The following is a 27,313-nucleotide window of genomic DNA, read 5'->3' on the forward strand; positions in this document are numbered from 1 at the left end:
TCAGCCTTTAGGCCCATCTTCAGGTCAAAATGTCAGTTTTAGACACTTGATATAAAAATTAAAAGCTAGATCTGGCTGACATTTCTGTAGACTTTCATGATTCCTGAAGGATGAATACAAATATTTTTAGTGACCCTCCCACCCTGACCTTTCCTCTCTGTTCACCATCTGGGTCTAAATATCCACTTGAAGATGTCAAAGTCAGATGGGCAGATAGCCAGTGAATTCACTGAGCACATTTATTGTATGCTAACTAGAGAATAAAAGTTTCTGTCAGCCTTGTTTTTGTGCATGTTCAATCAAAATGTAAACTTTGCACACATATGGTATCTCATAATCTGATCAGTATATTGTCTGTTATGAAATTACAATGAATATGGTTGTTGAGACATTTCACGATGAATCCACCATGTTAACATCATAATGGTGCTAGGGGAAACATCAGGGGGTCACCAAAGTCAGTACACTTGACCCCCGAAGACCATGAAGGGCTGTACAAAATTTCGTTTAGTTGCTGTTGAGCTATTTCAGTCTGGACCGACTTTTGAAACCAACTGATTTTCATTGCTATCCCTAGAGCCATGCTGCTAGTGTGGCTAATAAAAATTGTATGTTGTTTGCTTTGTCCAACACTTTTACAGTGAGGGGTGTAGCCTGGGGGTGCTAGTGTGGCTTTCGTCCAGTTGGCCTAAGTGAGGAATCACAATGTGTGTTTACTTATTTGTGAGCACAAAATCTCTGGGAGAGCTGACCAAAATGTCATGACAGGGAATGATAGTCTGATTAAGACATGTCAACAATAAGGATGATTGATTTTATGTAGCCTAACTGTAGATATAATAATAAGCCAGCACAGCTTGAGTGTGGTGATTGGCTACAAGAGCTCTCACTCAAAGGCTCAACCATCTTGGGAGAGCTTTACAAGTAAAGCTTCCCACACTGGAAAAACTTGGATATCCAGAGATCAATAAATATTGTAAGGACAAAGTCCCTATTTATCAGTGAACCCTCTTGTGTACAAGAGAAAACTGTGTCCTATTACTCATTCTAGCACATTCTGCAGTCAATGCAAATTGCCATTACAAAACTAATGAGGGCTCTACTCTGTTTAACTAATGGTGGCATTGCAATGCTTGTTTACCTTTCAATACATCATCTGTGACATCATGACTGCAACTGCAGTTGAATCTTTTTACCAAATATGGGCAAATGATGAACGGGTGCAACACTCATGTATGTAGCAATAATAAAAAATAAAATAAAATAAAAAAAACATTAAAAAAGGGGGGAAAAATGTACATTTTTACAATATATTTTAATTCACTGGCTTATTGCAACACACCATAATGTTTTAGGTTAGTTGTTGTATGGCTGTTAGGCTTAGTGTATTTTGTTGTGTATTGCAGCCTATATTAGCCTATGTGTCTTTTCACCAGGGGTCCTCAGACATGGGCTGATTTAAATAACCTGTTACAGATTGTGATCAACCAATTGTCTGGATAACTCTGTAAAACCATATTTGTAACAGACAGCATATCCATCACTAATTCTTTGCAAAATAATATATAAGCGCATGCTATTTATACAGTTTTTCTTTTTATAAACCAAAGTATTCACATCCAATTTGTTCACAAAATGTTATTTTTATTACCCGTTTCCTAATATTATTGAGGGGTTGTCAGTTTTTTCAGTATTTCGTCAGAAAGTAAAATCGTGTAATTTAGCTGTTATTTAAATATATTAATTTACAACCACAAATTAAATTTTGTGATCGACGTAATGCTCACGGCTTTAGTTGTAGACGTGTGTGTGATAGGCTGCAATGCTGGCAGCTGAAAGGAAACCATTGCAAGCATTTCATTTTCACAAAAACATTTCAGTGCACGTCCTACTTGTAAACCTCTACAGCAGGGCGATTTTGCGCGTTCCCGCGACTCTCGCCATAGAAAACAAAGCTGAACGTCTTCCATAACAGCTAGGGGTGCAGACTTGAGGAATATCCGAATTTATTCTGGATACATCATGCTGAATATGGATTTACAGTGGGTGTAGCATCGTTGGAGACCGAGCCTTCTCGGCTGGGGTGACGGCAGGACATTAGCGAAACCGACGAAAATAACATCAGTGTGTTTTTTTCTCGGGGTGCTTTGTCTTGTCCACCTAACGATAGCAAACCATCATTCCCATTTCAATTGCAAGATATTCAGCTAGTGATCACTAGCTGCTGCCGGGATGTATCATCATGTTGTCACCTAAAAGTAACTGCTAGGACATCGGATTGTGAAGGAAAAGCAGAAAAACCTCGCCGAGGTCCCAACGGGTTGTCACCGGGACCTGAATCTGTGTTAGCCACAGTCGCAGAACCCACTGTTTTCGGCGATATGGCGGAGCAGGGCTACTCATCTTGGTGAGTGCGCACAGGCATAGCACTGCCGAATAGCAACAGCTAACGTTAGCTGCTACTACTGCCAAGCCTGATTGATATAGGTCACTAAACCAATGAATTATTTTTCTGACAATTCACAGAAATACTTGGCTCTTTACGCCGACGCTTTTAGATACATTCAACGCCGTATAGAGAGCAAAATGTCACTCATCTAAGTATTTTTCCTGCAGCTCTGATGTTGCTAACAGCTAACTTGAGCTGGGTGTTTAGCTAGCAGCCCTACCAGCTGATGCTAACGCTAATGTCTTTGGTCAATTCCAATGGTGCTATTGTGAGTGAATGCTAACGAGCTAGCTGCCTCGCTAACCGCTCGTTAAGCTTATTGGGTTAGCAAGTTGGTGAATGAATACTTCGCTCATATCATCAGCGTTTGCTATCTGAAAATTGTAATTTTGTTTAATAATCGCAACGTTGCATGACGTTGTGGGGCAGATTAGTGGACGTTAGCTGTGCCAGTAAATTAACGTTAGCTGATTAAATGGCTAGCAGTCGTCGTCGTCCCGCTGCACACAATAACAAAGGTTCTGCCGTAGAGCTAGGCTAGCTAACTGGCATCGCAGTTATGTACCAAAATGCCAGTTTCAGCGTGAGCTTGGTATTGTGACACACGACAGGTTGGTACAAATCGAGGTTAAAGAGTTGTGGGGTACACTCAGTGGTTAACGGTATAGTTCATTTTTAGTGTTTGGTAAAGAACAGACTAAATGAAACCAGACAGAGATGATGTGATCACTGAATTGCGTTGTCCCCATGAATGAAAAGGAACTGACTTCGTTGAGGCCTTGCTAATTAATGAAGGCTGAATTGTGCCTGTTTGATCCACGGGTTGAGTGTTTGTAATGATCGTTTATAGAACAACATCCTATTATGTATGAATAGTCCAAACCAAAGATTCTCCAAGATCAGAGTAGGCTCATTGAATGGTAGGGGTCCACAGAGATGCAGTGTAGTGATCGTATAGGTTTGTCTGACTCTTATTTTATGTCAACATTTTTTGTGACTTTCTGTTTCTCTTTGTCCATCTTTATTTTTTTTTTGTCACATCAATTGTATGACTTTTATTGCAAGAAATTGCATACATGAAGAGAAGTCCAACCACTGCAGAATTTCCACTTTGATGTAGGATTAAGCCAAAGACTTCTTATTAAGACAGACATGTCACATTTATTAACTTTTAATTCGTCATCTGCTTCATCTGGTGTATTGATACAGTTCTATTTATGTTATATTTGACTTGCATGGTGTGAGGTTAGGGGGCAGCTTTTGTCACATCCATTTTAACTATCAATATTCAGCTGGTAGGAAACAGCAGTAGTTTTATCTGGGAATTGCAACTGACAGCCATTGTTTAGGAAAAATCTATCTGCTGGGTTCAGTTTTTGCTCCCCAGAGTTATCCTCTAACATTTATTCAGTAATATTTGGGTGATGTTGATTTTTCATTGTTCTTTTTGAGAGGTTCCTTGTATTGTTTGAGGTGGTAACTGGAAAACTGTTTACATGTGATGGCCTCATAGACACTGTCAAAATACAAAATTATTGCAGTGTGAGTGTAGTGGATAAGTTTGTAGCCAATAACAGGTGCATTTTTACATTTTCAGGATGGAGTAAAAAAGGGCTTTGTCTAAAACCCCAAACAGAGTTGATCTTATGTTTAATTGACATTTTAGGTTTTTCATTGGAAAGGTTTACATGGAGTTCACATTTTACATTGATGGATTGTGACAGACATTTTCAAATGATCAGAGGACAATGACACAAACCCCTAAAGATGCAGCTTAGGGCCCCATTTAGACTTATACATTTGGGCTTTTGCATATTATCAACACTTGATATTAATAAGAATTGTTATCTTGATTCTTCTTGATTCTACTTATAGCTTTTGCCAGTCTTGCTTAAGTTGGCAGGAATTTTGGTTGCCTTTCAACTTGCTGGGTAGATCACTCTAAGGATGGCATTTACACCTGGCTTAAAGCTGATCACAGAGCAAAACAGACTTTATCTGAATGTAGTCAAATTTATCTGATTGCATTACACCTGCTATTAACATATGTTTTTCCTTATCCAGATACAGATCATATTTCATTGCCAGGTGGAAATACTTTCTAAAATAAAAGGGGTTTTGACTTGGTAAGCCAAACTTAGCACAAAGGGAATTACAAGGAAAAGCAACTAGGCTCCATTAAAGGGAAAAAAAGAGAAATCTACTGTCCAGCAGCTTCAGAATTGTCTTGTATACATATTTTAGCTTATAGTGTTTATGTTAAGTTAGACTAAACATGTCTTGGGTCATTGATTGTATGGAGCATATTAATATTAAATTAGGTTTAGGATTGCAAGTAATGATTATTTTCATTATCGATTAATCTTTTTTGATTCATAGATTTGCTGTAAAATGCTTTATAATGAATTACAATTCCTCACAGACCAAGGTGACATCTTAAAATGTCTTGCTATGTCCGACCAATTGTCCAAAATCCAAAGATATTCATATTACAGTAATTTGTAAGAAACTATATTTCGTATTTCAGATCTAAAAAATATTTGACATTTTTGATTAAACAGAAATGACTGAAACAACTGCTTGATTATTAGAATAGGTCTCAATTAACGTTCTGCCGCTCAGTTAATAAATTAATCGACTAATCAATGTAGTTGTATATAAGGTTGACCTTTTCATCTAACATAGCCTGTGAAGATAACAAACGGATGTAGTTGTTAAAATGTTGGTGTATTAAATAACCCAACCTCCCGTACAGAAATAAATCCTGCCTGATTCGGGCTTGAGTGTGTAGTTGTTTGTGTTATTGTGCAAGCTAAGCAGAAAAATATTATTAAGGACAGTGACCATCAATTGTGCCAGAAATAACCTAAATGTCACTGAGGAGCTTCAGAGATGAATAATGAGTAAAGGCACCGTTATAGTTGACACTAAATCGAAGCTGGAACGTTCACACTGGCACCATTTTTGCTTTTCAACCAAATTGTTAAAAATATCGCACAGCTTTTCACACTGTTCCTCAAAATACAGTCATCTGCAGTTATACAACAGTGTCAAATGACTGGTTGCTTTCCTACGTATGTCCTTTTAATTTGAATCAGTGTCAGGTGAGACATAAAGTTGCAGGCTGTTAAACGGAGCTGAAGCTGACAATGTTCGAACCAGGAAAATACCTGTAATATTGCATTCAGCGTGCTTATAATTGTGGTCGAGATTTGCTGATGGTGTTGCAGCTGCTTTGTTAATTGTGCCACATCATCCAACTTCATTACCTCTGTATTTTTGTGAACATCACCTGGTTAGTAAATGGGGTTTTCACTTCACATCTACACCAGTGAGGTAAAACAGCTCAATAACCATTATATTTGATAATCCGCTACATTTCAGTTTTTTTTTTAACAAAGGATAACATAGGATATAATATAAAAATTTATTTGTAAATGTTATCTTTGCCAATTTTGTCTTTTTTCTTATTCTGCCCTCGTCTCTGTCACTGTTTAGCAGGACAGGAGGTGCAAAACTGCCTCCAGTTTAGCTTGAAACTTGAAAGCAGAAATACAAACACCCACAGATTTGTGACTTACCTTATTCGTAATAAGGAGTAGTTCTGCTTAATTAGTATTTAATAAAATGCCAATCAGTAAGCACAGGCATAAATAATGTACTTTCCAGTATAAGTGGTATTTGGTTAAAAGAAGTCTTAGAAACAGGCCTGTAATGAAAGTGTGCATACAAACACTTGGTTAAGGTGTTGTGCTCAGCAGAGTTTGCAAGTTCTGCTGTGTACAATTAGATTTAGAACTACTGTATTATGGCCTGGATAAATTGCAAATAAGTAAACCACAGCAATCGTTATTAAGCTTTGTGGTAACCCACGGGCTAATGTACAGCTCTGAAGATGTCTCAGTTGAAAGCTGGCAAGTTGTAGTTTGGCGCTGCTTTGAACAGCCTTCACAGCAGCAGGTAGCTTTACAGCTTGTTTGATTCCCAGCGATACGTAAAGTGCTTTTACCATCACACTGGTGATACGTGATGGTGAAAGGAGTAGTTTTCACTTAGTTTCACTTCCTCCAGTTTTCAGTCTTTTGCATGTGGTTAGTTTAGAACATGTCAATCCTCACAATAAAGGTGAAATGTGGTGCGCACTGAAATTCATCTAGCAACTACACAGTCACATAAGCATGACAGGAAAGAGCAGACCTATGCAATTGTCATGTAGTATTTCATTTTACTTGACCATCCAGGCAAATGTCAAATGCTGTGTGGAACTTCTCTCTATGTTTCAGCGTGGTGAATCTCATCATTTAAAAAAACACTTCCCTAGATTCGTTAAATTCTGCTATAATTTGCCACCACAGAGAGATCCAGTATAACCATTGTAAAATATTGGCCCTCATTCAGTGTAATATTCATTCATAATTTTTGCTCTAGCCATTGTTTTCAACCAAATTGCTGTGACTCTGCTTTGGTTTAGCATCTCAGTTATCGGAGAGCCAAATGGTTCAAACTTAGTTATCTTCAGGCGTGGTTGTACAAGTGTGATTACGTGGCAAGTGCACACAATTATGTCCTGTAAAATTTCGATTATGACTGAGAAAGAACTTGATGATGTGAAGAGGGAGAGAAGTGGTAGGCATGACGATCATGTCAACAATCGAAGGTAAATATGATGTGATCCTATGGAGTAATTACTGCTGTGCTGTGGGCAAAGATCTTCTCATCAAAACCTACCTTTGTTGATTGTAATGAACGAATGCTTAAAGGCATGCATGTTGTAAAGTTACCAAGTCTGTCTTAACTAAATCTTTCTGTTGGGTATGAAAACTTACCTGTTTACACTAGGTGACAAATTGACAAAGACTGTCCATTACATTACAGCACTGGGATTGTTTTATTGTAACTAGTTCTTGTCCAGTCTAATGTTGCAGACTCCTGCAGCGTTAGAATCTCTTTGTAACACACGGGTAGACAAAGGTGTCCCCTGACTTCATGGCCGAGCTGGTGTTCAATATGGGTTTTACACTCCTTGGTCCTCTTGATAAAAACGAGATCATATAGTGAAACCACTTTGCCCACACACACTGCCATGTTGAGACTCCAATGCAAAAACCATCACACCCACATCTATCGGACTGAAAGTGGAAGATTGTGCTTAGTAGTATGTGCAGGATTTCCCATTCTTACACTAGGTTATGCTTGAGTGGAGAATAACTGCAAAGATTCATTTTAGTTTTTGCGAAATGCCGAAAGCAATCACAGGTACCCACAAGAAGCTTTCACGGTTGGTTGTTGATCAAAATCACCATTAATACATTTTCAGTCATCAGATTAATAAATGGATTGTTTTATCAGTTAATTCTCTAGTTTGTATGGACGATTGATTCATAGGCATTGCTGTCCATGTGTAGATGAAGTCTTTTTGACGTAACACACAGTGATCCCTATGAAGCAAACATGGAGAATGTTACCACATTTCAGTGTCCATGCCACATTTTATTGAGGCTACCAGCTAAAACCATCACTGCAGCTTGCTTTTGCTTCCTGTCAAGACGTTTTAGAAGTGTGTCATGGTTCTTACAAGTGTGGCTGAGGTTGTTGTGTAGTACGTTTTGAGTCGCTGTCATCTGCTGTCTTGGTAAAGTTACCTTAGCTCATGCACACAGAGATTATTAGCTAACATGTGCCACTATATTTGCCATTAACAACAACAGACTTTCTTTTCTGCAAATAAACCTGCAGGAGAGAAAGGAAGGTTAAGAGATGACTGTTCTGTGTTTAGAATAGCTTACCACAAAAGTTTCACACATGCCTTTCACCAATTTTATAAGGCCTTATTAGAAATGTATTCTTAAATATGCCCTTTTAATGGTATTAGCAAATAATACGTCTTCTTTCAGGAATGTTGAATGAGATGACGGGTGCAGGTCTGTATTGACAGCATGCACTAATTCCAAAATATATTTTTCCCCTGTCTTTGGTCTTTTTTATTAATAAATTTAAGAGGAAAAAAACATCTTTCCTCAGGAAACATGGTTATTAAGATCTAATCCCAAAATCCTATTATCAAGACCATCCACAGTACAATTTAATTCAAGCTCAGCCTTCTTAAACAAGCATTCACACAACTCACTAAGCAGGTAATGTTGAAAATGTTGATTTCTGCACATTTAAAATAAGACTACACATGATGAACAGTGATATCTACTCTTGAGGAGCCTTTGTAGTCCTTGTAAGGACAATACGTGGGACATAAAAGAACAAAAATTACAGCAAACACTGTCTCATACCCACTTTTAGGTCTTCTGTTATGGATGTTACAATTGCATAGTAACGACTAAGATGGCAGTATTCTCAGCTTAGAGCACAAGTTGACCTGTTTGACCCTGAAGGATTACTGAGACACCTGTTGCCTGTGTCCTGAACAGAAGCAGCACTCATGATTATTCTTCAGAACGTTAAGGCCTAAGTAGTTTTGATTTGGAGACACAGTAGACTAACCCATCTCAAATGTTGAGGCTGAGGTTTTCACTGATGATGGTGATCATGCGCTCTAAGAAAATTAACAACATGATAAGATCCAGACCTCAGCCTTGATAGGTGTTACATGCAGCTAGTATAGCTCTGTGTTTACCCTAAAAGACTCTGAGGAGGTTATGCTGCAGGCCATCCTTGTGACTCTGAGCTGAGGCGTGAACCATGTAATTGTAACATCATGGACAAACCCAACCCAGGACATCATATGCTATGTTATATTCTTCTTTCTAAGTTGAACTCTCATCAACACACATTCAAACAAACAAAACAAAAATGCCACAGAAGAAGAATGTAAATACAACTAGAGCAGCAATGCAGGGAGCAAAGAGGTCACACTCCATCACAAATGACATTCTTGTTCCTGAAGGATGTAGCCCGTTATATCCACAAGTGGATGAAAAAGTGGAGGCAGATAAATGCTGGATCCCCACTGGAGGTCCAGCAGCAACTCCACCCAGTGGTTACTGTATGCTTATGTAAATGGTGGCACAAGTAAAATTGATATATATGCAAGGGGCTCACAGTTTTTCAGTTTGATTATAGTAGTGTCCGCATGTGTGTTTCAAGACCGATCTGAGTAAGATATGGTTTTTGGAAACTCAGTCCTAAATGTCCACACCTCACAGGGGCAGCATTTGCAAAAGTCTTTATTGTGGCCTGGTGACCTGGCCCTTAGTGGTCAAGTCATGCATGCAACTGGCTTGATGGAGGACGGTATTGGAATTGTGTTATTGAAAACCTAGTCTGTCAGTGAACAAGGACGTCTTATGGCACTTTGGGCTGCCATCCAGCCCTCAACAGTCCGGGATTGTATTTTGTTTTTAAATGTTCCATTCATCTATCTCACCCATGTTCTACAGGCTTCTGTGCACAGAATTCAGACGAACCAGTTCGATACTAGAATATGAATTAGGGCTGTGGTAGATAAAACTAGCTGTCTATCTGCTTGCTGTGTTGACAATGAGGCAGTGACATCATTAGTATCTGTGTGGAGATGGACAAGGTCAGTTTCTTAATTGCTTTCTTAATGCTTGAAGCCAAACTGTTGGTAAGACATTTAACCCATTTAGGTTACAGCCTACAAAGAAGGAGCACTTTCCTGAATACGGTGTCATATTTGTATCGGCTGTATTGTTAGATGTTTATTATAGCCTTGGTCTTGGGTCAAGCATACCAGGCCCCATTGTAATTTGACGTGACTTTAAAGATGATGCCTGCTGAGTGTGTTTTTCAGTCATTAAGTAAAGGCCTGTATTGCACAAACAAGACCAGGGCAGAGCTACATGATGCAGCATTGTCCTGGTGTCCTGTTTCCACAGTGAACTACATGTTACCCCTCCCCTCCAAGACACCCTGTAGTCATTCCTGTACTAGTAAATGAATGAAAGAGACAAGAGATCCTTGCTTCTTTTTCCCCAGCACCACAATGAAACCTGTGAATTCTTGTGTCACATGCGCACCAGAATGAAAAATGATTCAAAGTCTTTTTATGCAAGGGCTGTTTTCTATGTCGCTACTCGGGAGAAAACTAGTATTGCAGCCCAGCGACAGTCAGAACTGAAACAGTATTCACTGCATGCCAGCAGAAAAGGACACATTCCAGTTGCAGGGCCTGATATGTCTACACATGTGGCATAATACTTTCTTTAGTAACTTGTTAGTAGATACTCTCTGATTTCTTTGACCAAACCACGCATATTCTCATGAGCCCTGTTCATACAATGATAGTACTTATTGTGTTATTCATTATGTTTATGCTCTGACGCCAGGGTGTTCTACATGGCTATTGTAAATTACCTTGTGTAAATATTTTGGTAGTTTATATCTTATCTGTACCGTTAATGAGCCAGGCATGCAGACCTGTTCTTATCAATGTAATTAAACAAAAAAAGAACTTTCAGTGAATTTGGATTGCACCTGTTATATCGAGTTTTGCCGGCATTGCCAACACAAAGTGAAATGCAGCCTGCATGACACAGTATGTTGCAGAGGAAGCCCATTCATATTCTCTGTATGTTGCCTCACAGTGACCGAGTAAGGACTGAGTTGCTGGCTACAGCTGTAGTAGAGGGGGAGACATTTATGCCTTTGAAAAGATCCAAGAAACAATGACTTACAGATGTTAATTCGACACATTTATTTTTTTGCAGATCTATAGCTTGTAGTGTAACCAATATGCTCTTAGTGTCATCCAGTCAGTGTTGGCAGCAGTCAACTTTTGATTGTTCCTCTACTTGTTTTCCTGTGTGCTTTTTAAGACTTCCTCTCTGGCATTTTGTCACCCTCTGTATACCAAAGCTTTGACCCCCTTTCTTTCACTTACTGTTCTCTAAATGATAAACACTCAGGAGTTTACAGCAAGCAGTAAATTCAGCAGCTCAACATTTATGGACTATTATCCTCACATATATAGTGTAGAGTGTTGATACTGAGCCAATCCAGATATGAGTTTAAAAACTCCAAAAAAATAATAATTGGGTGAAATTCCTTTAATTCTTTTTTAACATAACATAAACAAATATTTGTGATCAAGAATTCCTTAAATTGGTGGGGTATTTTTGTGCTGAGAGTGACATTTTACTGTGAAAAACCACTCAAACATATCATATTTCTGCACTGTAATTTCTTAATACTTGTTGGCCAACATATTCATTGATACTGATACATCTACAAGCTAATATTGATAGACATAGAAGCCTAACCTCTACCTAGCCTCTACCTTTGAATCATTGCAATCACTCTTACGTAATAACTGTCAGGTGTAAGGTTACACATAATTTTGCATGGGAAACATTGCATTGTGGGTTTGTTAGCAGCTGTGTGTTCATGCCTTTTTTTTAAATTCCATTGTGGGAAGTTTTAAGGGCACAATAGAGATTTTGGATCAGTGATGATGACATTATTAGGGGCATAGGTTTTTTGTGCGTTTTGTTTGTTTTTTTTGTTGTTTTGAACTTCATGTCCCACCCATGCCCAGAGATTTTGACAGGTCACGACAGATGGGTAAGGATTAGGGTCAAATCTGCACCTCTCACCTGAAGTCAGCACTACACAATGCCAGCCTTGTCTTTGCCCCAGAGAAGAAAGCCCTGCATTATAAGGTGGCATGTCAAGTCTACGCAGTGTCAAGGCCCCAGATCATTGATATGGGAATAATTTGGTGCTTAGACACAGCATCAGTGTGCAAACTAGCAGCCTGATTCCACACAGTCTGATAAAACAGTGAGATTACTTTATGCTGAATTTAGAAGATTAATTAGATGTGTAAACTTACAACCTCTGTTTGTTTAACTGATAAACAGAATAAAAAAGGAGCTGGATGAGTGAAGATCTTAAGCCATACTCAAGACAGTGCAGCTCATCTTTCCTAGACCATAACAAAGATACTAGCCGTCTTCAAACTGAAGTGTATGGAATTTCTTTTAACAGCAACCCTGAGCAGAGGACATGCATTATGTTGTCTTTCACCAGGTCCTCCTTATTTTGTCTAGTCTTTCTCACAATAACACAAACATTATAACACACAAATGTACTCGCCTAGTTTTTTTTTTTTTTTCATAAAAAGGGAACCTGTAGTACCTTTTTGTGTTAAAAACATTTTGGAGCACAGCCACAAGTCTGAACTAATTCTTTGTCAACAGCTGTTGCAGTGATATGAGGATCCAAAAATGCACAGATAGAACCAGGAGAGTTAGAGCTTTCAAATAATGTATGGTTTCATCAAGGTTGTGTGAAGTCTGGCACACACCAGAACACACCTGAGGTAGCACTACCGAGGCCAAAGCGTCCCACTGGTGGGAGAGTGCATTTTAAAAGGCTAACGCAGATTAGAATTTATAATAAATATTCATTTTAATTAAGTAGCTAAACAACAGTAAGGTACTGTACAAAAGAGACGTGTAAAACAATTTTTATGTAAAAAGGATAAGACTGTTCAGTGCACCCAAATTAAATCAATGGATCTAATCAAAATTAAAAAGACACCAAAAAAATCAAAACCTTACTGCTGTCGTAAGCTGAGACTTCCTTCCTTTTGTAGACAGTTTTCCAATTTGCCTAGGACCGTATGGATCCCATTTGCTTTATTGATTTTCACAATCAATAACTTGCAAAAAATTTGCAATTCTTATTTTACTATCGAATTGTTTCACTCTCAGTTCTTCGCTGCTCTGTTGGCTGTAATTATGAGGCCCAGTCACCTCGGGGGAACAGAATATGTTCAACTCAGTGTAACACAGCAACAATTTCATGTAGCGTGCAGCATCAGTACGTTGTGCACTGTTACAACATACGTTAGATATATTTTCATGTTGCATTAGATTTTCTCTTAGATGGTCACTAGAAAGAATTTTTGTATGCTGTGATTAAAATCCAACAGTTGAACTGAACTGTGCTGATCCCTTTGAATACACAACGCACAAGTCACTCTGCTATTGTATGAAATGGATCTACTGCTCTTATGTACTCGCTGTTATACGGTATATATAAACGTACATACTTCATGATGTTTACTCTATAACATTTGTTCTGCCCTGCATATAAATTTTAGTTGTCAGAATATTTTTTGCTTTTCTACTTCAGAGGGGGAAATGTGGCTTGTGTGCAGAGATTCAAGTTGGTGCAGATAAAATTGCCACAACCAGTGTGAGATTGTCAAAGTACAGAATCTGAAATGATCGACTAAAATTACAGTTGCATACTTGTCTCCAATTTTGTTATTTTCCACAGCATGGTGGATATAAAAAAAAAATATGCAGAGAACTGTGCCACCATGATGTATTCTGATGTCAGGCTGATGGTTGGTATGTGTATATGGGCGTGCACTCTTCAGCTGAATTGATTATAGAGCAGAATCCAGTAGAAAAACCACCTTTATTCCAAGAGAAAAGGATACTTGCACAATTCACCACAGTTAAACAGCTACAAGGGTAGTTTTTTCTGCCCCTGTAGTTTACTGCTCTTGAAGTTCAGGACTCTTCTATAATTCAGGTTAACATAGACGTCTCTGTTTTGAAAGTAGCCAACTTAATAACTGTACTTGTTTTGTTTATTAAAACAAAAATAGCATGTCCTAAAAAAAAAAAAAAAAAATGAAAATAGGATTGGTCAAACAGATAACACAAAGTCTTTCGCATCAGATGGGGATAGAACTCAAACAACAGGTGTTTATACCTACCTCAACATGTAATGAATGTGTAATATGCTCAAAAAATCAAAGGTTCTGGCAAAAGTCAACTAACCGGGTTTTTGTAGTGCATGAAAGATTCTAGTTAGGACCAACAAAAGGAGGAAGCTGCAGATCAGCAAGGGCTTGAAGTGTTTGGTCTTTAGAGAATACCATTTGTGTATTTAAGGCTTATTGACTTTGCAGCTGTTTTATGTGATATTAATGGAAGTGACAACTTGTGTTCAGTGTGTTGTCAGTAAGAAGACAGTTGTTATGGAAACTGTGTTTTTTGGTAGAAAAAGCACAGTTTATATTTGTCTTCAACATTAAATAGGTGGTACCAGTTACCAGTTTCACGACAGTCTTCTGTGCACGGAACCTCACATTTGTATTTCTCTCTCTTCTCCTCAGGGCCTACTCCCTAGTTGACTCCAGCCAGGTGTCCACCTTCCTCATCTCCATCCTTCTCATCGTCTATGGCAGCTTCAGGTGAGTGTCAACGAATAAACAATTCGCCTCAGCTGTCAAGAGGATAGAGGGCAGTGACTTGCAGAGCACATCTTGTTCCTTAAATAAGTTTATACTCTTAACTTGTTCCCATGCCAGTCACTTTTGTTTTTTTTAGACAACAAAATTAAGGATGTGTTTTAATAAAGCTTGGGTTTATAGGGAAAAAAGATTTTTTGTTTGGTTTGTTCCAGTAAATATGAGAAAAATGCCACATTCATTTATTTGCCAAGCAGTTGATATATGGACCTGGTTCACAGGCGTAAATCTAGTTATATTGTACATTGTTTGTGTAATGTAAAAAAACAAAAACAAAAAAACACTTGTTGCAGCAGGCAGCAGTGTTGTGCTGTCTTATAGTCCAAGTGTACACTCTGAGCAGTAGGTGTAACATGATTTTGGTGCATTATGTGCACTGAAAAGGATCTACAATACTGCACCTAATGGTCTTTTGATTGATTTAGTTGCATTAGGATATTGGCCAAAACACATTTATTTTAGAGGAGCGGTACTATCAGGTAAATGGCTCCATGGAGTTTGATTCATAGGCAGAATAGTGAGCAGGTATTTTTTCATTCTCCCATCTAAATCAGCCAGGTGTCTTTGTCTCAGTCAAACTGTATCTGCACTAATAGGTGAGCTGTTGATGCAAACCTGGCACACATCAGACAAAAAGTTGTTTGGGGCGCATTATGGTCATTTGGTGGATTGTAGCTATTATTTGGGAGTCACGACTGCTCCGATCAAGTTTCACTGAGCTCATTCTAGTCTGTTGCTTTCAGGAGATGAAATCATTTACAGTCTGTGCTTTTCCTTCCACGTGTTTGTAAGTGCATTTTCAATTTGCGCATAAAAACGTTTTTATGCTTGGCTAAAACTAAATTTATTGGAAGTAGACTTGAAGAATAAGTCATGATGGACATGAAGCATGAAGCAAACAAAAATATTGCGACAGATGAAAACAATAAGAGGACCTTATATTCCTTAAATAAATACATGAATACATGAAACATAAATGCCATATTTCCATCAAGTGTTCTACATGGTTTTGCATCATTTTAGGTTTGAATGGTACTTTCTTTTTTAATCATGCTATCTCATTGTACCATCTTCTTCTTTCATGGTTTAATGGCACCAGACAGGAAGACAAGTATGCATTAATTTAAATTTTCTTCTGACAATTTTCTGGAAATTCACTTCAAATTTGTGCTAAATTTGGATGGAGATGTGACTATGGAGATGTTTCAAGATTCTCTACTTTGCACTGTAAATGAGATGTTTCCTGTCATATGAGACAGTTTTACTTGTTATGGTGGGAAAAGCACAAATGTTACTAATAACATGAATAACATAAATACTAATAACATGACAATGACTCTGTTTTAGGCAAGTCTCCCTGTAAGCAATGACAGTGACAGATCCTTAAAATGAACTGATGTTGTTCACATATGGTCTTTCTACTAAAGGCCCATTTCCTGCAAATTGATTTTGACTGTATTCAGGACTGTGCCAGATGTCAGCAGGCAAAAAAAAAAACCCAAAACGAAATGGTGATATTTTGTGGTGTGGGTTGATGTCAGCAACGCACTTCTTTAGTTTTCAGTGTAGTGACAGAGTTCACTTAAGGTTCCCGCTCTCTCTAAAGTTTAGCCATACTTGGCTATTTTATGTCAACATTTTCCTTTTTCACTTAAACTCTGTAATCAACATAAAGGAAATGAAGATTTTTTTTTACCTTCCCCAAAGAAGACGGATATATTTATATGCAATAAGAGCCACCAGGAGTCACAATCTCTGATTCATTCACTGTAAGACAGGAGCTATACAGCCCTATACCTCATATTAACAGTCTACATACTTTTGAGGTTTTCATTACTGATGCTTGTGTCCAAACACACTCTCCTGCTCTCTGCCCTCTCCTCTCTTTCTTTCCCTTTCTACTGCAGGTCATTAAACATGGATTGTGAGAACCAGGAGAAGGATAAAGATGGTAACCCCTCAACAACGGGGTCTTTCAATAACAGCAACACAAACAACAGTAAGTGTTACATACACTGCAAGGCCTGAAATACACAGACAACATGTTTTTCTTGGACTTACAAGTAATCGCTCATAATTGGTTCACTGTTCAGCTTGTGACCTTTTTTTTAAAGCCATAAAGCCATTGTATATGTGTATTTTTTGTTTTCTTGTGAGTTGAAATCCTCCTCACTCTGATGTATGTATTGTTTTGCAGGTATTCAGACTATAGACTCCACACAGGCCCTGTTCCTGCCCATAGGAGCCTCTGTGTCTCTGCTAGTCATGTTCTTCTTCTTTGACTCGGTACAGGTGGTCTTCACCATCTGCACTGCAGGTAACTGCTGCTCTTGAACATATCACAAGAACACTACAGCTGTAGAATCAACATATTCTGTTCAAAAAGTGACACTCTGGGGAAGGCCTCTTCTCTGTGCTGATTATTGAAACTGTAAAGACCATTAGCTGCCCCATTAAGCTAACAGAAAACAACTGTAACAAGCAGTTAAGGTGTCTAAGGCCTTTGGTCTCACTGCTGTGTTGTTTGTTCTTCTCCTCAGTTCTTGCAACAATTGCATTTGCATTCCTCTTGTTGCCAATGTGCCAGTATCTGACCAGACCCTGCTCCCCACAGAACAAGTAAGGAATCATGTGGATTCTTTGTTTCTTTATATTGAATTTTTTGTTGCACAGACTGCTCCACGCTGTTTTGTATGACCCATAAAGCGCTTTGATTCAGGCTATCAGTATATCAATTGTGCAGCAAAAGTCAGATCTGTTTAAAGCGCGGATATCATGTCTTTGGAGAATAAAAAAAAAAGCAACTGTCTGTGAGGCTTAATGGCTGTAAGTCGGAAATGAATTTTGTTATGTGGGTGAATTAGCCCTTTAACATTTGTCTTTTCACTTGATGCATACAAATCATTTTTAATAACCTTTTGACTCACGTATCTGGGTGTATGAGCTCTTTCAGGCTCAAGCAATAGTAAAGCACAAGGAATTACCAACAATACAACCCATCTACTCAATACCCGATATGAACACCTCCTCTCTTGTTACAGATTCAGAGCCTCTGATCGAGTTTCAGTGAACCTTTGTCTGCTTTACAGAACCAAACCCTTCTAACCCAAAACTCTTTTCTGCAGTGATTAGTTTGTAGTTATTTTGTGCATCTTGGCGTACTCTTAAGTAAAGGCAGCACAGGCTATATTTTGCATATTTATCATTTATGCATCTCGGGGGTCATTTCAGATGTATTTAGATAAAATCCAGATGAGATGAAAGTCTCAGACTTTTGGACCCCACGTTTATGTGTTTCCATTGGCCAAATTACAAATGTGATTGTGATCCGTCCTGCTTTTCTCAGGCTACAGGAAAATCAGGGTCTTCCCCACTCCCGTCCAGAGGGTGGTGGTAATGTACCCGAAACACACGGATGAATCTTTTATTATGAATCATGAGTGAGAGGCTTTCACTAACTCCACTCCCTCACCCATAGGGAGTGGAGTGTGCAAATGCTGCTCAGTGATAAAATCTGTCTGTAAATGTTTGCTGGAATTTTCGTGTGGTTCTTGTTTATTGCAGGATTTCATTTGGCTGCTGTGGGCGTTTCACTCTGGCCGAGCTCCTGTCCTTCTCCCTCTCGGTTATGTTGGTGCTCATCTGGGTGCTGACTGGACACTGGCTGCTCATGGACGGTGCGTTGCTCTGTCATGACTCTCAGAAAATTGTTGCAAGGTTCACAGAAAAACACTGTACAGCAGGTTGTGTTCTGTGGATCCTGTGTGGTTCACATTTATGACATTAATGGATGTTGGAGGTATGCAGCAGTAAAGAGTAATGAGAAGTATTAAAATATCTACACAGAATAGTCTCTTAATTTTTCAAGTAACAAACTATTACAAAAGGGTAATTGTGTGCGGGTCGAAGCACTATTGGCAGAGTCGCTAGCTATACTGCCAGTAGGAAAAACATTAAACCATCGCAATTTTCAATGAAGGCAAGAGTCTGGACTTAATTCAATTTTCATCATCTCCGGTGGAAGAAGGAACTTCACATGTCTCACTGTTTTCACGCTCTTGCTGCAGTGTGCTGCATGCTAACACAGGAGGAATCTACTAATGTTTGTCAGCTGCTATACAAAACATAACTGACATTTAAATCAACTGGTCTTGATCAAAGATGGTGTCTTCTTGAAGCAATGACGAAGCAGAGAAAAGTGTGTGGGTGTGTGCAGTTCTTTTATTTCACTCAGATGAATGTAAGACTTTGAAACAAATTCCTGGCAGTCTCATTCAGTCATCTGAACAATGCAGCACTGAGAGAAATGACAACATTTCTTCATTAAAACCCCCCAAAAACACGCACAAATGAAATTTGATGCAGCTTACTTGAATTGAGAGTCAATTTTAAAATGTAAATTGAATGTAAATCAGAACATCATCCCAAAAATCTAAATGTGATCATAAAAATCGTAAAACATTTCCACACGTGCTTGACATTCTTACTGTGTCCTTGCATGGAAACTGGTAAAATCATTTTTTATTTTTTATTCTGTAATAAACAAGCCAGAAATAGCACACTCTGAGTAGTAACAAAACAAGGACAGAAAAAAAGTAAAAAGCAAAATACTTTAATCCATGCAGAAAGCAAAAAAAAAAAAGATAAATAAAACATACTATGAAGATGTTTCAGTGCCCTTCATGGTTCAAGTTGCCATTACACCTGGTTGAAATAAATGAATGCAAAATGCAGCCATTAGAATAAACATATACTCTTGTTTTATTGACGCAAATTGAAAAGCGTGACATGCCCCATGTTTGACCTCCACATCTCATGTCAGGAGGTCGCACCTCATGCACTGAAAAATGAAGTAGGACAAGAGGAGAGAACTTTCATCAGATTACTCTCTCTGATTAATTAGGCCTGCTTGCACAGTAATTAATGTTTCTTAAATAAATGTGATAAAATCAGTTCCCATGTTACTATTTCAGCTCATTTCTGCTAAAATTAGGAATTGTGTTTTTAACTGTCGTTTTTTTTTCCCCCTTTCCCTGCAGCTTTAGCCATGGGTTTGTGTGTCGCCATGATAGCCTTCGTGCGGCTTCCCAGTCTGAAGGTGTCTTGCCTGCTGCTGTCAGGACTGCTCATTTATGATGTGTTCTGGGTACGAAATGCTCCCATCCCAAACTTCACCTGCATCACAACAGACACATGAGCGATTGCCATGAGTTAAAGCAAATATATGAGGACACAATCAATAATATCCCTCTATCAGTATATTTTACAAAGCAGTAATGATTCAGCCTTTGCATTTTCTATCTGAAAATCCCTGAGCAGCATGTTTGGAAGACACACCATTGATAGCAGTGATAGCCACAATGGCTGAACAAATACAGGAGAGCTACTTACAGAACCTAAATCTTCTCAACTCGAAAATTCAAAGAAACGATTCAGAATAATCGCTGAGAAGAAGGTGAGAATGTTATAAAGGACAGAAATGTCTCTTTGAGAGACTAAGATGAAAAGAAACTAAGATGAGCATCACTGTTCCGGCTTAAGTGTAGTTGTCTTTTTCTGGCACTGGTTGATTTATATGTGGTTTATTAGCCACTATTGAATTGTCACAACTTTGGATCGGCACCTGCACTGAGCACAAAACACAAAAGTAATGGCCACTTAACAGCAAATGTGTCACCACCAATGGAGCAAATGCTTCCACCCAAGGAGAAGTAGTATCTAATGAATGAGGGTGTGCATCAGTCGATTAGTGGGTAACTAAGGTAGGAATTCATGATTTTATGTGTTGTTTAAAAAAAAAACTGCAGGTGTATTTTTTCTGTAATTTCCATAATGAAACCACTGAGCCTATTAATCAGTTTAGATTACAGATCGATCTGAGCGTATTAAAGCTCATGGGGATCAAGAGCAACACATGGCAGTTTCAGATATATTTTCTACTTCATTCAGATAATAATGGTTGTGTCATTACTTCTCAGGTAGGAATAAAGATGAGTACCAGTGTCTCTGTCAAAAAAGACGCCTAGGAGAAATGTCTCACTACAGAGAACTGCCAGACATTCTCTCAGATTTTCCCATCACAGGGAAATTTCATATATAACATTAAAATAGAGGAAAAACACATTTTCACACTCAGATACTTCTGGTAATGTTCTGCCACTGAGCACATTTCCTGCAATTGCTCTCCTTGTTCGCATACTGGGCTCCTAGCAACCTGCCAGCACACCACTGCCTTCAATGTTATTTCCCCACAGACACTGATCATTTATGTTCACAATAATGTGATAATAGACAAACCTTAGATTCATTAGATGATTGAATATCTGCTCTTTATTGTCTGCTGAGAGTGCATTCTTGTGAGGTTTATGACAGTTGGTAAGACAGAATAAATGATAATAAAACATAATTTGGGCTCTGGTAATGATGGTGTGACGAGCATTTGTCAAGGTGACTGTCTAAATCGCCTCCTTATTTTTCCCTCCAGGTGTTCTTCTCAGCCTACATCTTCAATAGTAATGTGATGGTCAAAGTTGCCACCCAACCTGCTGAAAATCCCATAGATGTTCTGTCCAGGAAGCTCCACTTGGGGCCAGGGATGGGCCGTGATGTCCCCCGCCTCTCACTACCTGGCAAACTGGTCTTTCCTAGGTAAGACTGATGTAACCACAGAGAGAAAAGCAGGTAGTGGAGTGTGGGATTTTTACGCATTAATCCAGGATCTTTCACTCCTCTGCCGTTGATCAGGTTCTGCTGTGAGTTTGCGCTCTGAAACACTGCATCTCAGTTATGTCGCTATGTCTTCTCTGGTATTTGAAATTTAGTTTTCTGCCATGCTATTGGCAAGGCTCTGGATATGGCAGCACTGGTCCATCACTTTGTTCTGTGGTGACATATCTTAACCACTGTTGGCTTAAAATTTGGTACAGCCCTCAGAGGATGTATTCTGAAGGTTTTGGTAATCCCCTGACTTTTCATTCAGTACCAAACTCCATTCAGAATTTGCATCACAGGATACCTCTAAAAGTACTGACTTTAATTTGAAATGAATTCCAACATAGCATTGTAACATGCTAAATGCTACATGCTAAATGTCATCCAGTAGCTGCTAATAGAGCTGAAACTGAGTTAATTGACAGAAAATTAATTTGCAACGATCCACAAAATAGTAGCTACATTCATTTTGGGGGAAAGGCAAAACGCCAAACATTCCTTACATGCAAATACTCAGTTCTGAGGATTCACTGCTTTTCTTTGTCTAATGTGATAATTAACTGAATATATTTATGGTTCGGACTGTTAGTTGGACATAACAAGATATCTGAAGATGCCATCTTGTGGTTTAGGAAATTCTGACATTTTACAACCTTTTTTGGAATTTTACAGACCAAACAAATAATTGGGAAATGGTCATTAGTTGCAGCTCTGGTTGTTTCCATGCATGTTAACATTTTAACATTGATATGTTAATAGTGAGCAGCAGCACAGCTGAAGAACACTGTGCAGGACAATGTAGAGCTGTCTTAAAAAAGGCACTATTCAGTGGATAATCCGTTTCAAACACAAAGTAGTCTTTACTTTGATGCCACCCCAAGGCCAAACGATTGTTGCCTGACTAGTGGTAAAAAGATAAGAATCATAATATTTTCTGTCAGTTTTTCCTTGATTCAAAAATGTAGTTTTTCTGCTGTAATGAGCATTATAGACTCATGGTGCAGCTATCTTGACTAAAGGCTTCTCTTTGGCTCACATCTGATACCTGGTTGGATTTCAGAAAGAAGTGATGAAACACAAATGATACACATGGGATTTGGGGTGCTTGCATTGTTCAGCCACCGTTATCCCAGTGCTTATGCATTCAAGCATTTAAGACCTATCTCTGCCTTCTTTTTCCATCCATGCAGTTCCACAGGAAGTCACTTCTCAATGCTGGGAATAGGAGACATTGTGATGCCGGGGCTGCTGCTATGTTTCGTCTTGCGGTATGACAACTATAAGAAGCAAGCAAATGGGGAAGTCCCAGGACCTGGTAACATGTCCGGACGCATGCAGCGCGTGTCCTATTTCCACTGCACTCTCATCGGATACTTTGTGGGTAAGCAAACAATCAATGAACGGATGGATGTAAAAGGTCAAGGGTTTGTTTCAGTGTTAGGTGTGTTTGGAGGTGATAGTTGAACATTTTGATGTGGGATCTTTCAGATGGTTAACTTTGGATCTCAATTTTCCCATCTTTTTTTTTTTCCTTGACCTTTGATAATAGATTGAAGAAAAAAAAAAAAACTGATAATGTGATTGATGTGTGACTCTGTCTTCAGGCCTGCTGACTGCCACTGTGGCCTCCAGGATCCATCGTGCTGCTCAGCCCGCTCTGCTTTACCTGGTGCCCTTCACCCTGCTGCCTCTGCTCACTATGGCCTACCTGAAGGTACACTGATGGGATGGGACAGCTGTAGTAATTCATTTGCAAGAGATGAAAGTTTAATTTCATCTCTTGCAGTTTTGCAGAATTGAGCAAGTTTTTTTTAATTTTTTATTGTGTAATTCATGCAAAGGACAACTTAACAGCTCTGTCCTTAAAAACAGATAGATATGTAAATATTCCAGGTGGATTAATGGAGTTTTCTTGTTACAATTCTGCTGTTTCTTTTAATTATTATTATTTAACTGATGTTATTCTCTCATCCATCCCATTGATGTTATTTTTTTCATGTAATGAACTGGCTGTAATAGCTTATTCTTCTAACTTCAGAAATACAAACAGTCGCTCATACAGGAACAGGAAAGTTATGAAACACACACACATCTATACGCCTATTTCTCCTTTTCTCCTCCATTTTAGATCAGACAGTAGAGTCACTAGAGAGCAACTCATCACTGATCCCTCTTCTGAGAAATAATTACTCAGGGAGTTTTAGAAAGCTAAGTAGAATGAGAGAATATGTGCACATGCGTATAAATGGTAAAGAGGTTGCTGTTTGATTTTAGTAAAAAGTGGAACAAATGTTTTCTTGGCTGACCCACTCAGCTAAGATGTATCAGGAAATATTTGATTCAAGGCTCATGACTAGTGTCTGATCGGTGTTTGTGGTCCACAGGGGGATTTGCGGCGCATGTGGTCCGAGCCCTTCCATGCCAAGACCAGCAGCTCTCGCTTCCTGGAGGTATGATGTACCCTGGGATAATCGACCAGCGCGGGGAGGACTGCGGATCCTTTCCCTTATTTAGAGGGAAGGAGAGAGGGTGCACTCACAGTGAGGCCATGTTGTCATCACTTGTTCATGCTTTCCGCCAATCTTCTGTGAAAACCCTCAGAAGGACACCAGTGTGTGGATCACAACGCCCCAACACGACTCATCTTTGGTCCCCACATCCTCCCCCGTTTCATCTCCGCTTCCTCTTTTTTTGTTTATTTCCTCTTCATTATAGCACATCCTGCCTGTGCTGTTTTTGTTCTGCCCCCCTCCCGCTCTCTTTTTTTTCCTTTTTCCCACTCTTCTATACTGGTCTCATTTGCCACTTCCCTCCCGTGGCCTGCTCCATTCGACAGGCCTCTTCTCTCTCTCTCTCTCTTCGTTTTCCTTCTTTCTCTGCGTCTCTAATTTCCTCTGCATCTGCTCGTCACCGACTCAGATGAACTCGAGGGCCAGACCTCCCCCGTTTTTGTGGACTTACAGTTGTGAGACATGGCTGGGGTTTATATATATTTTTTTAGCATTGTCGTGGTCATTATTATTATTATTAATATTATTATTATTATGGAACGATTTAAACAAACGTTGAAGAGGCGGAGTGCTGCAGTGGCCCAGGACAGTGCTCGGGAGCAGCGTCACAGTGAAGGAGAAGAGTCTTCCCCCTCCATCCGTCTCCCTCTTTCCTCCCCGCTTTCTTCATCTGTTCTCTTCATCATCCCTCAACGATGGCTTCTCCCTGGCACTCCCACCCTCTGCCGACACTCCCTGCGATGAGCCCTACCCTCCTCCTCTCTGTTCATCTGCTGTCCCCATTCCCCACCCTCACAGATAACTATGTATTTTATTTAGAAAAGTTTTATTCTTGGCATATACAGAAATGATGCATTATAAATTGTTAAGCTGTCCCCAGTGTTTGAGGGGCCGCTGCTATTTGTATATATGTGTACACATGTATTTGCGGTATATTGAGTTTGTATTTGTGTTCGGGAGCATGTTGTATAGGGTGGGAAACTGACGCCAGCTAACAGCCCAAGTTTGGTGAAGTTTGGCTGCCGAGTCGACCGGTGGGCTTCCATCACCCAGAGGTTGTTTTCTAAAGTTTGTTGGCTTGTGTGATAGAAACATAGCTGATGGATTTTTGGAAGAAAAAAAAACAAAAAAAAAAACATCTTCATCAGTGGCTGGTTAATGAAAAAGTTAGTTTCCTGCTCTAGTGTTAGTGTGTGTGTGTGTGTGTGTGTGTGTGTGTGTGTGTGCGGGTGTGTGTGCGGGTGTGTGTGCGCGTGTGTGTGTGTGAAAAACAGATGAGTGAATGTTTGTTTTACTTGGTTTTAATTTGAAATCATGAACTTGTTAAACAGTGACAATAGTCAGGTTTCCAGTGAGCTGGGTGTGTTGGATCGAACTGTCACAAACACATGACGTGTCTAATGGAAACAGTTTGTGTTTCATCTTGTAAAATTCACTGAAAATTTATGCTCAACAGGGGTCAATTTTCTTTCTTTTTTTTTTTATCAGTCTTTCTGCGGACAGGTGGAAATGTAAACAGTGTTTTGTTTTTTCAAATAAATGAATGTTGAATTAATTTTAAAGTATGCTATATTTTCATCATGAAACCTCAACATACATCAAGCTGGGTTTTGTACTGAATTTCTGTTGTGCACATCCTGAATTTACACATCTTTACGGCCATGATAGCACTAAAAGCATCTTATGTCAGCTTTCTCAAGTCTCTGTCTGAGCACGATTATATCAAATCAGTTTCTATATACTTTGACAAAAGACAAGCACATTTCATCTGAACTTTGTAAATGTCCGTGTTTCACCTCTGTCGATGAAGACCTGACTATTGTGAAAGTTTGGACTAGAAGCCTGGAGATGAAGGTCAGTGGGATATGAAGACGCACTGTGGTTGGATACATGTGCAGTTACAGATAAAAGGTTCTCTGGGTGGACAGTTAAGTGTCTCCGTGCGTGTGCATATATGTGTGTGTATGTATGTGGGCCTGATCAAATAACATCAAGTCTGGACCTAGGGAGGAGAGAAAATCAGTTGTGCCCTTCAGAAAACAAAAATGAAAATTAGAAATTAAAGCTAACCCTTAGGATGTTTTTGCTTTCACCATCTGGTACCCAACAGTCTTAGATCTTTTTTTTTTTTTTTTTGTCTTTCCACTGTTTTGTGGTGCTTGTCAGTTAATATCTAATGTATACTGGAAAAAGTGCGAGTGAGCGCACGGCAGAGATGTACGGACAACGCAGTTTGCTGGCTTTTTGTTTTTTTACTTTTTTATGCTATCTGGCCGTGCATGTGAAGTGTACAGTGTATCATTTCTCAAGACTGCATTAAGAGGGCTACTGCAGTTTTGAGTCTGCTGGCCGACAACGAGGCACTGGACCTATGGGCTTGCATCAGTGGGTGGGACAAAGGCTGCAAGTCAGAAAGACTGCAATTGGTCAGCTCTGACCTCCTCCAGCTGATCCACAGAGACTGAATATTATGACCTGAATGCTGTCAGGTCGGGCGTCCGGCCTGCCGCTCAATGCAGTTGTCTGCCTGGACATAATGGAACCACAAACCCCCATCACCTCTTCATGGACATGGAAAGAAAATATATAGATTTATATACATATATATATATGTATATATAGATATATATATACATATATATGTGTGTGTATATATACATATATAAATGACTGATGACGATCATGGTGATGACAAAAAAAAAGTTTCTTTTTTTATAGAAAATTGATTTTTCTTTTTACCCCGTTGTTTGTAAGATTTTTTTCTTTAGTGCTTTAGTTTTTTTTTTATTTGACTTTCCACCTCTTCTCCCCTCCAGCAGAGGACTCCAGCTCTGTTGGTGCATTGATATTACGGCTGAATGGATTCTGTATAGAAAAATGGTGAATAAAATAAATTAAGAACTGTGTAGTGAAACATGAATCCTGAAGTGCTTGATCTAAAACACTTTGTCTCCTTTTAACCCCTCCCTCTGCCCTTGCCCCTTCTTTCCCTCCTTGTTCAGGATTCTGCTGTAAATAAACATGACTCTAACTGTAACACCTGTGTGTCTGTTTCATTGTGTGATTCACCTGGATAATAAAGCCTTATTCAGATCTGTTTAGGATCTCCTTTTGACATTAGCAGCATTAGGCTAATGCCAGAAATAATACTCTCCTGACGACCCTTAACCTCTGTGAACCTTTAGAAAAAATAAGTAAATACTGTTATATGTTTGATTTACAATACATTAAGGAAAAGATGGCACTCCAGTTTTTATGCCTTCCCATACTATGATATTTTTATACCTTATACGATGATTTATTTGTGGGGCAACTCGATGGTACAATGGTTAGAACTGGCAACTCACAGTGACAAGGTTCTGGATTCAGACCCCGGACGTTTAGTGTAGATAGAATGTT

The 27,313-nt window shown here is 39.0% G+C and overlaps 1 protein-coding gene across 1 annotated transcript; it reads left to right on the forward strand.

The window, feature by feature from the left end:
* The first annotated feature begins 1,870 nt into the window (after positions 1-1,870).
* Positions 1,871-26,951, forward strand: sppl3 (signal peptide peptidase 3). Its single transcript, XM_056403783.1, has 11 exons — positions 1,871-2,407; positions 14,559-14,636; positions 16,601-16,692; positions 16,891-17,010; positions 17,234-17,312; positions 18,258-18,370; positions 19,733-19,839; positions 21,178-21,341; positions 22,595-22,785; positions 23,009-23,118; positions 23,789-26,951. The coding sequence occupies exons 1-11, from the start codon at positions 2,382-2,384 to the stop codon at positions 23,858-23,860; spliced, it is 1,152 nt and encodes a 383-aa protein (XP_056259758.1). The 5' UTR covers positions 1,871-2,381; the 3' UTR covers positions 23,861-26,951.
* Positions 26,952-27,313: the final 362 nt, after the last annotated feature.

This window comes from Seriola aureovittata, chromosome 18 (assembly GCF_021018895.1).
Source record: "Seriola aureovittata isolate HTS-2021-v1 ecotype China chromosome 18, ASM2101889v1, whole genome shotgun sequence".
NCBI classification, from domain to species: Eukaryota; Metazoa; Chordata; class Actinopteri; order Carangiformes; family Carangidae; genus Seriola; species Seriola aureovittata.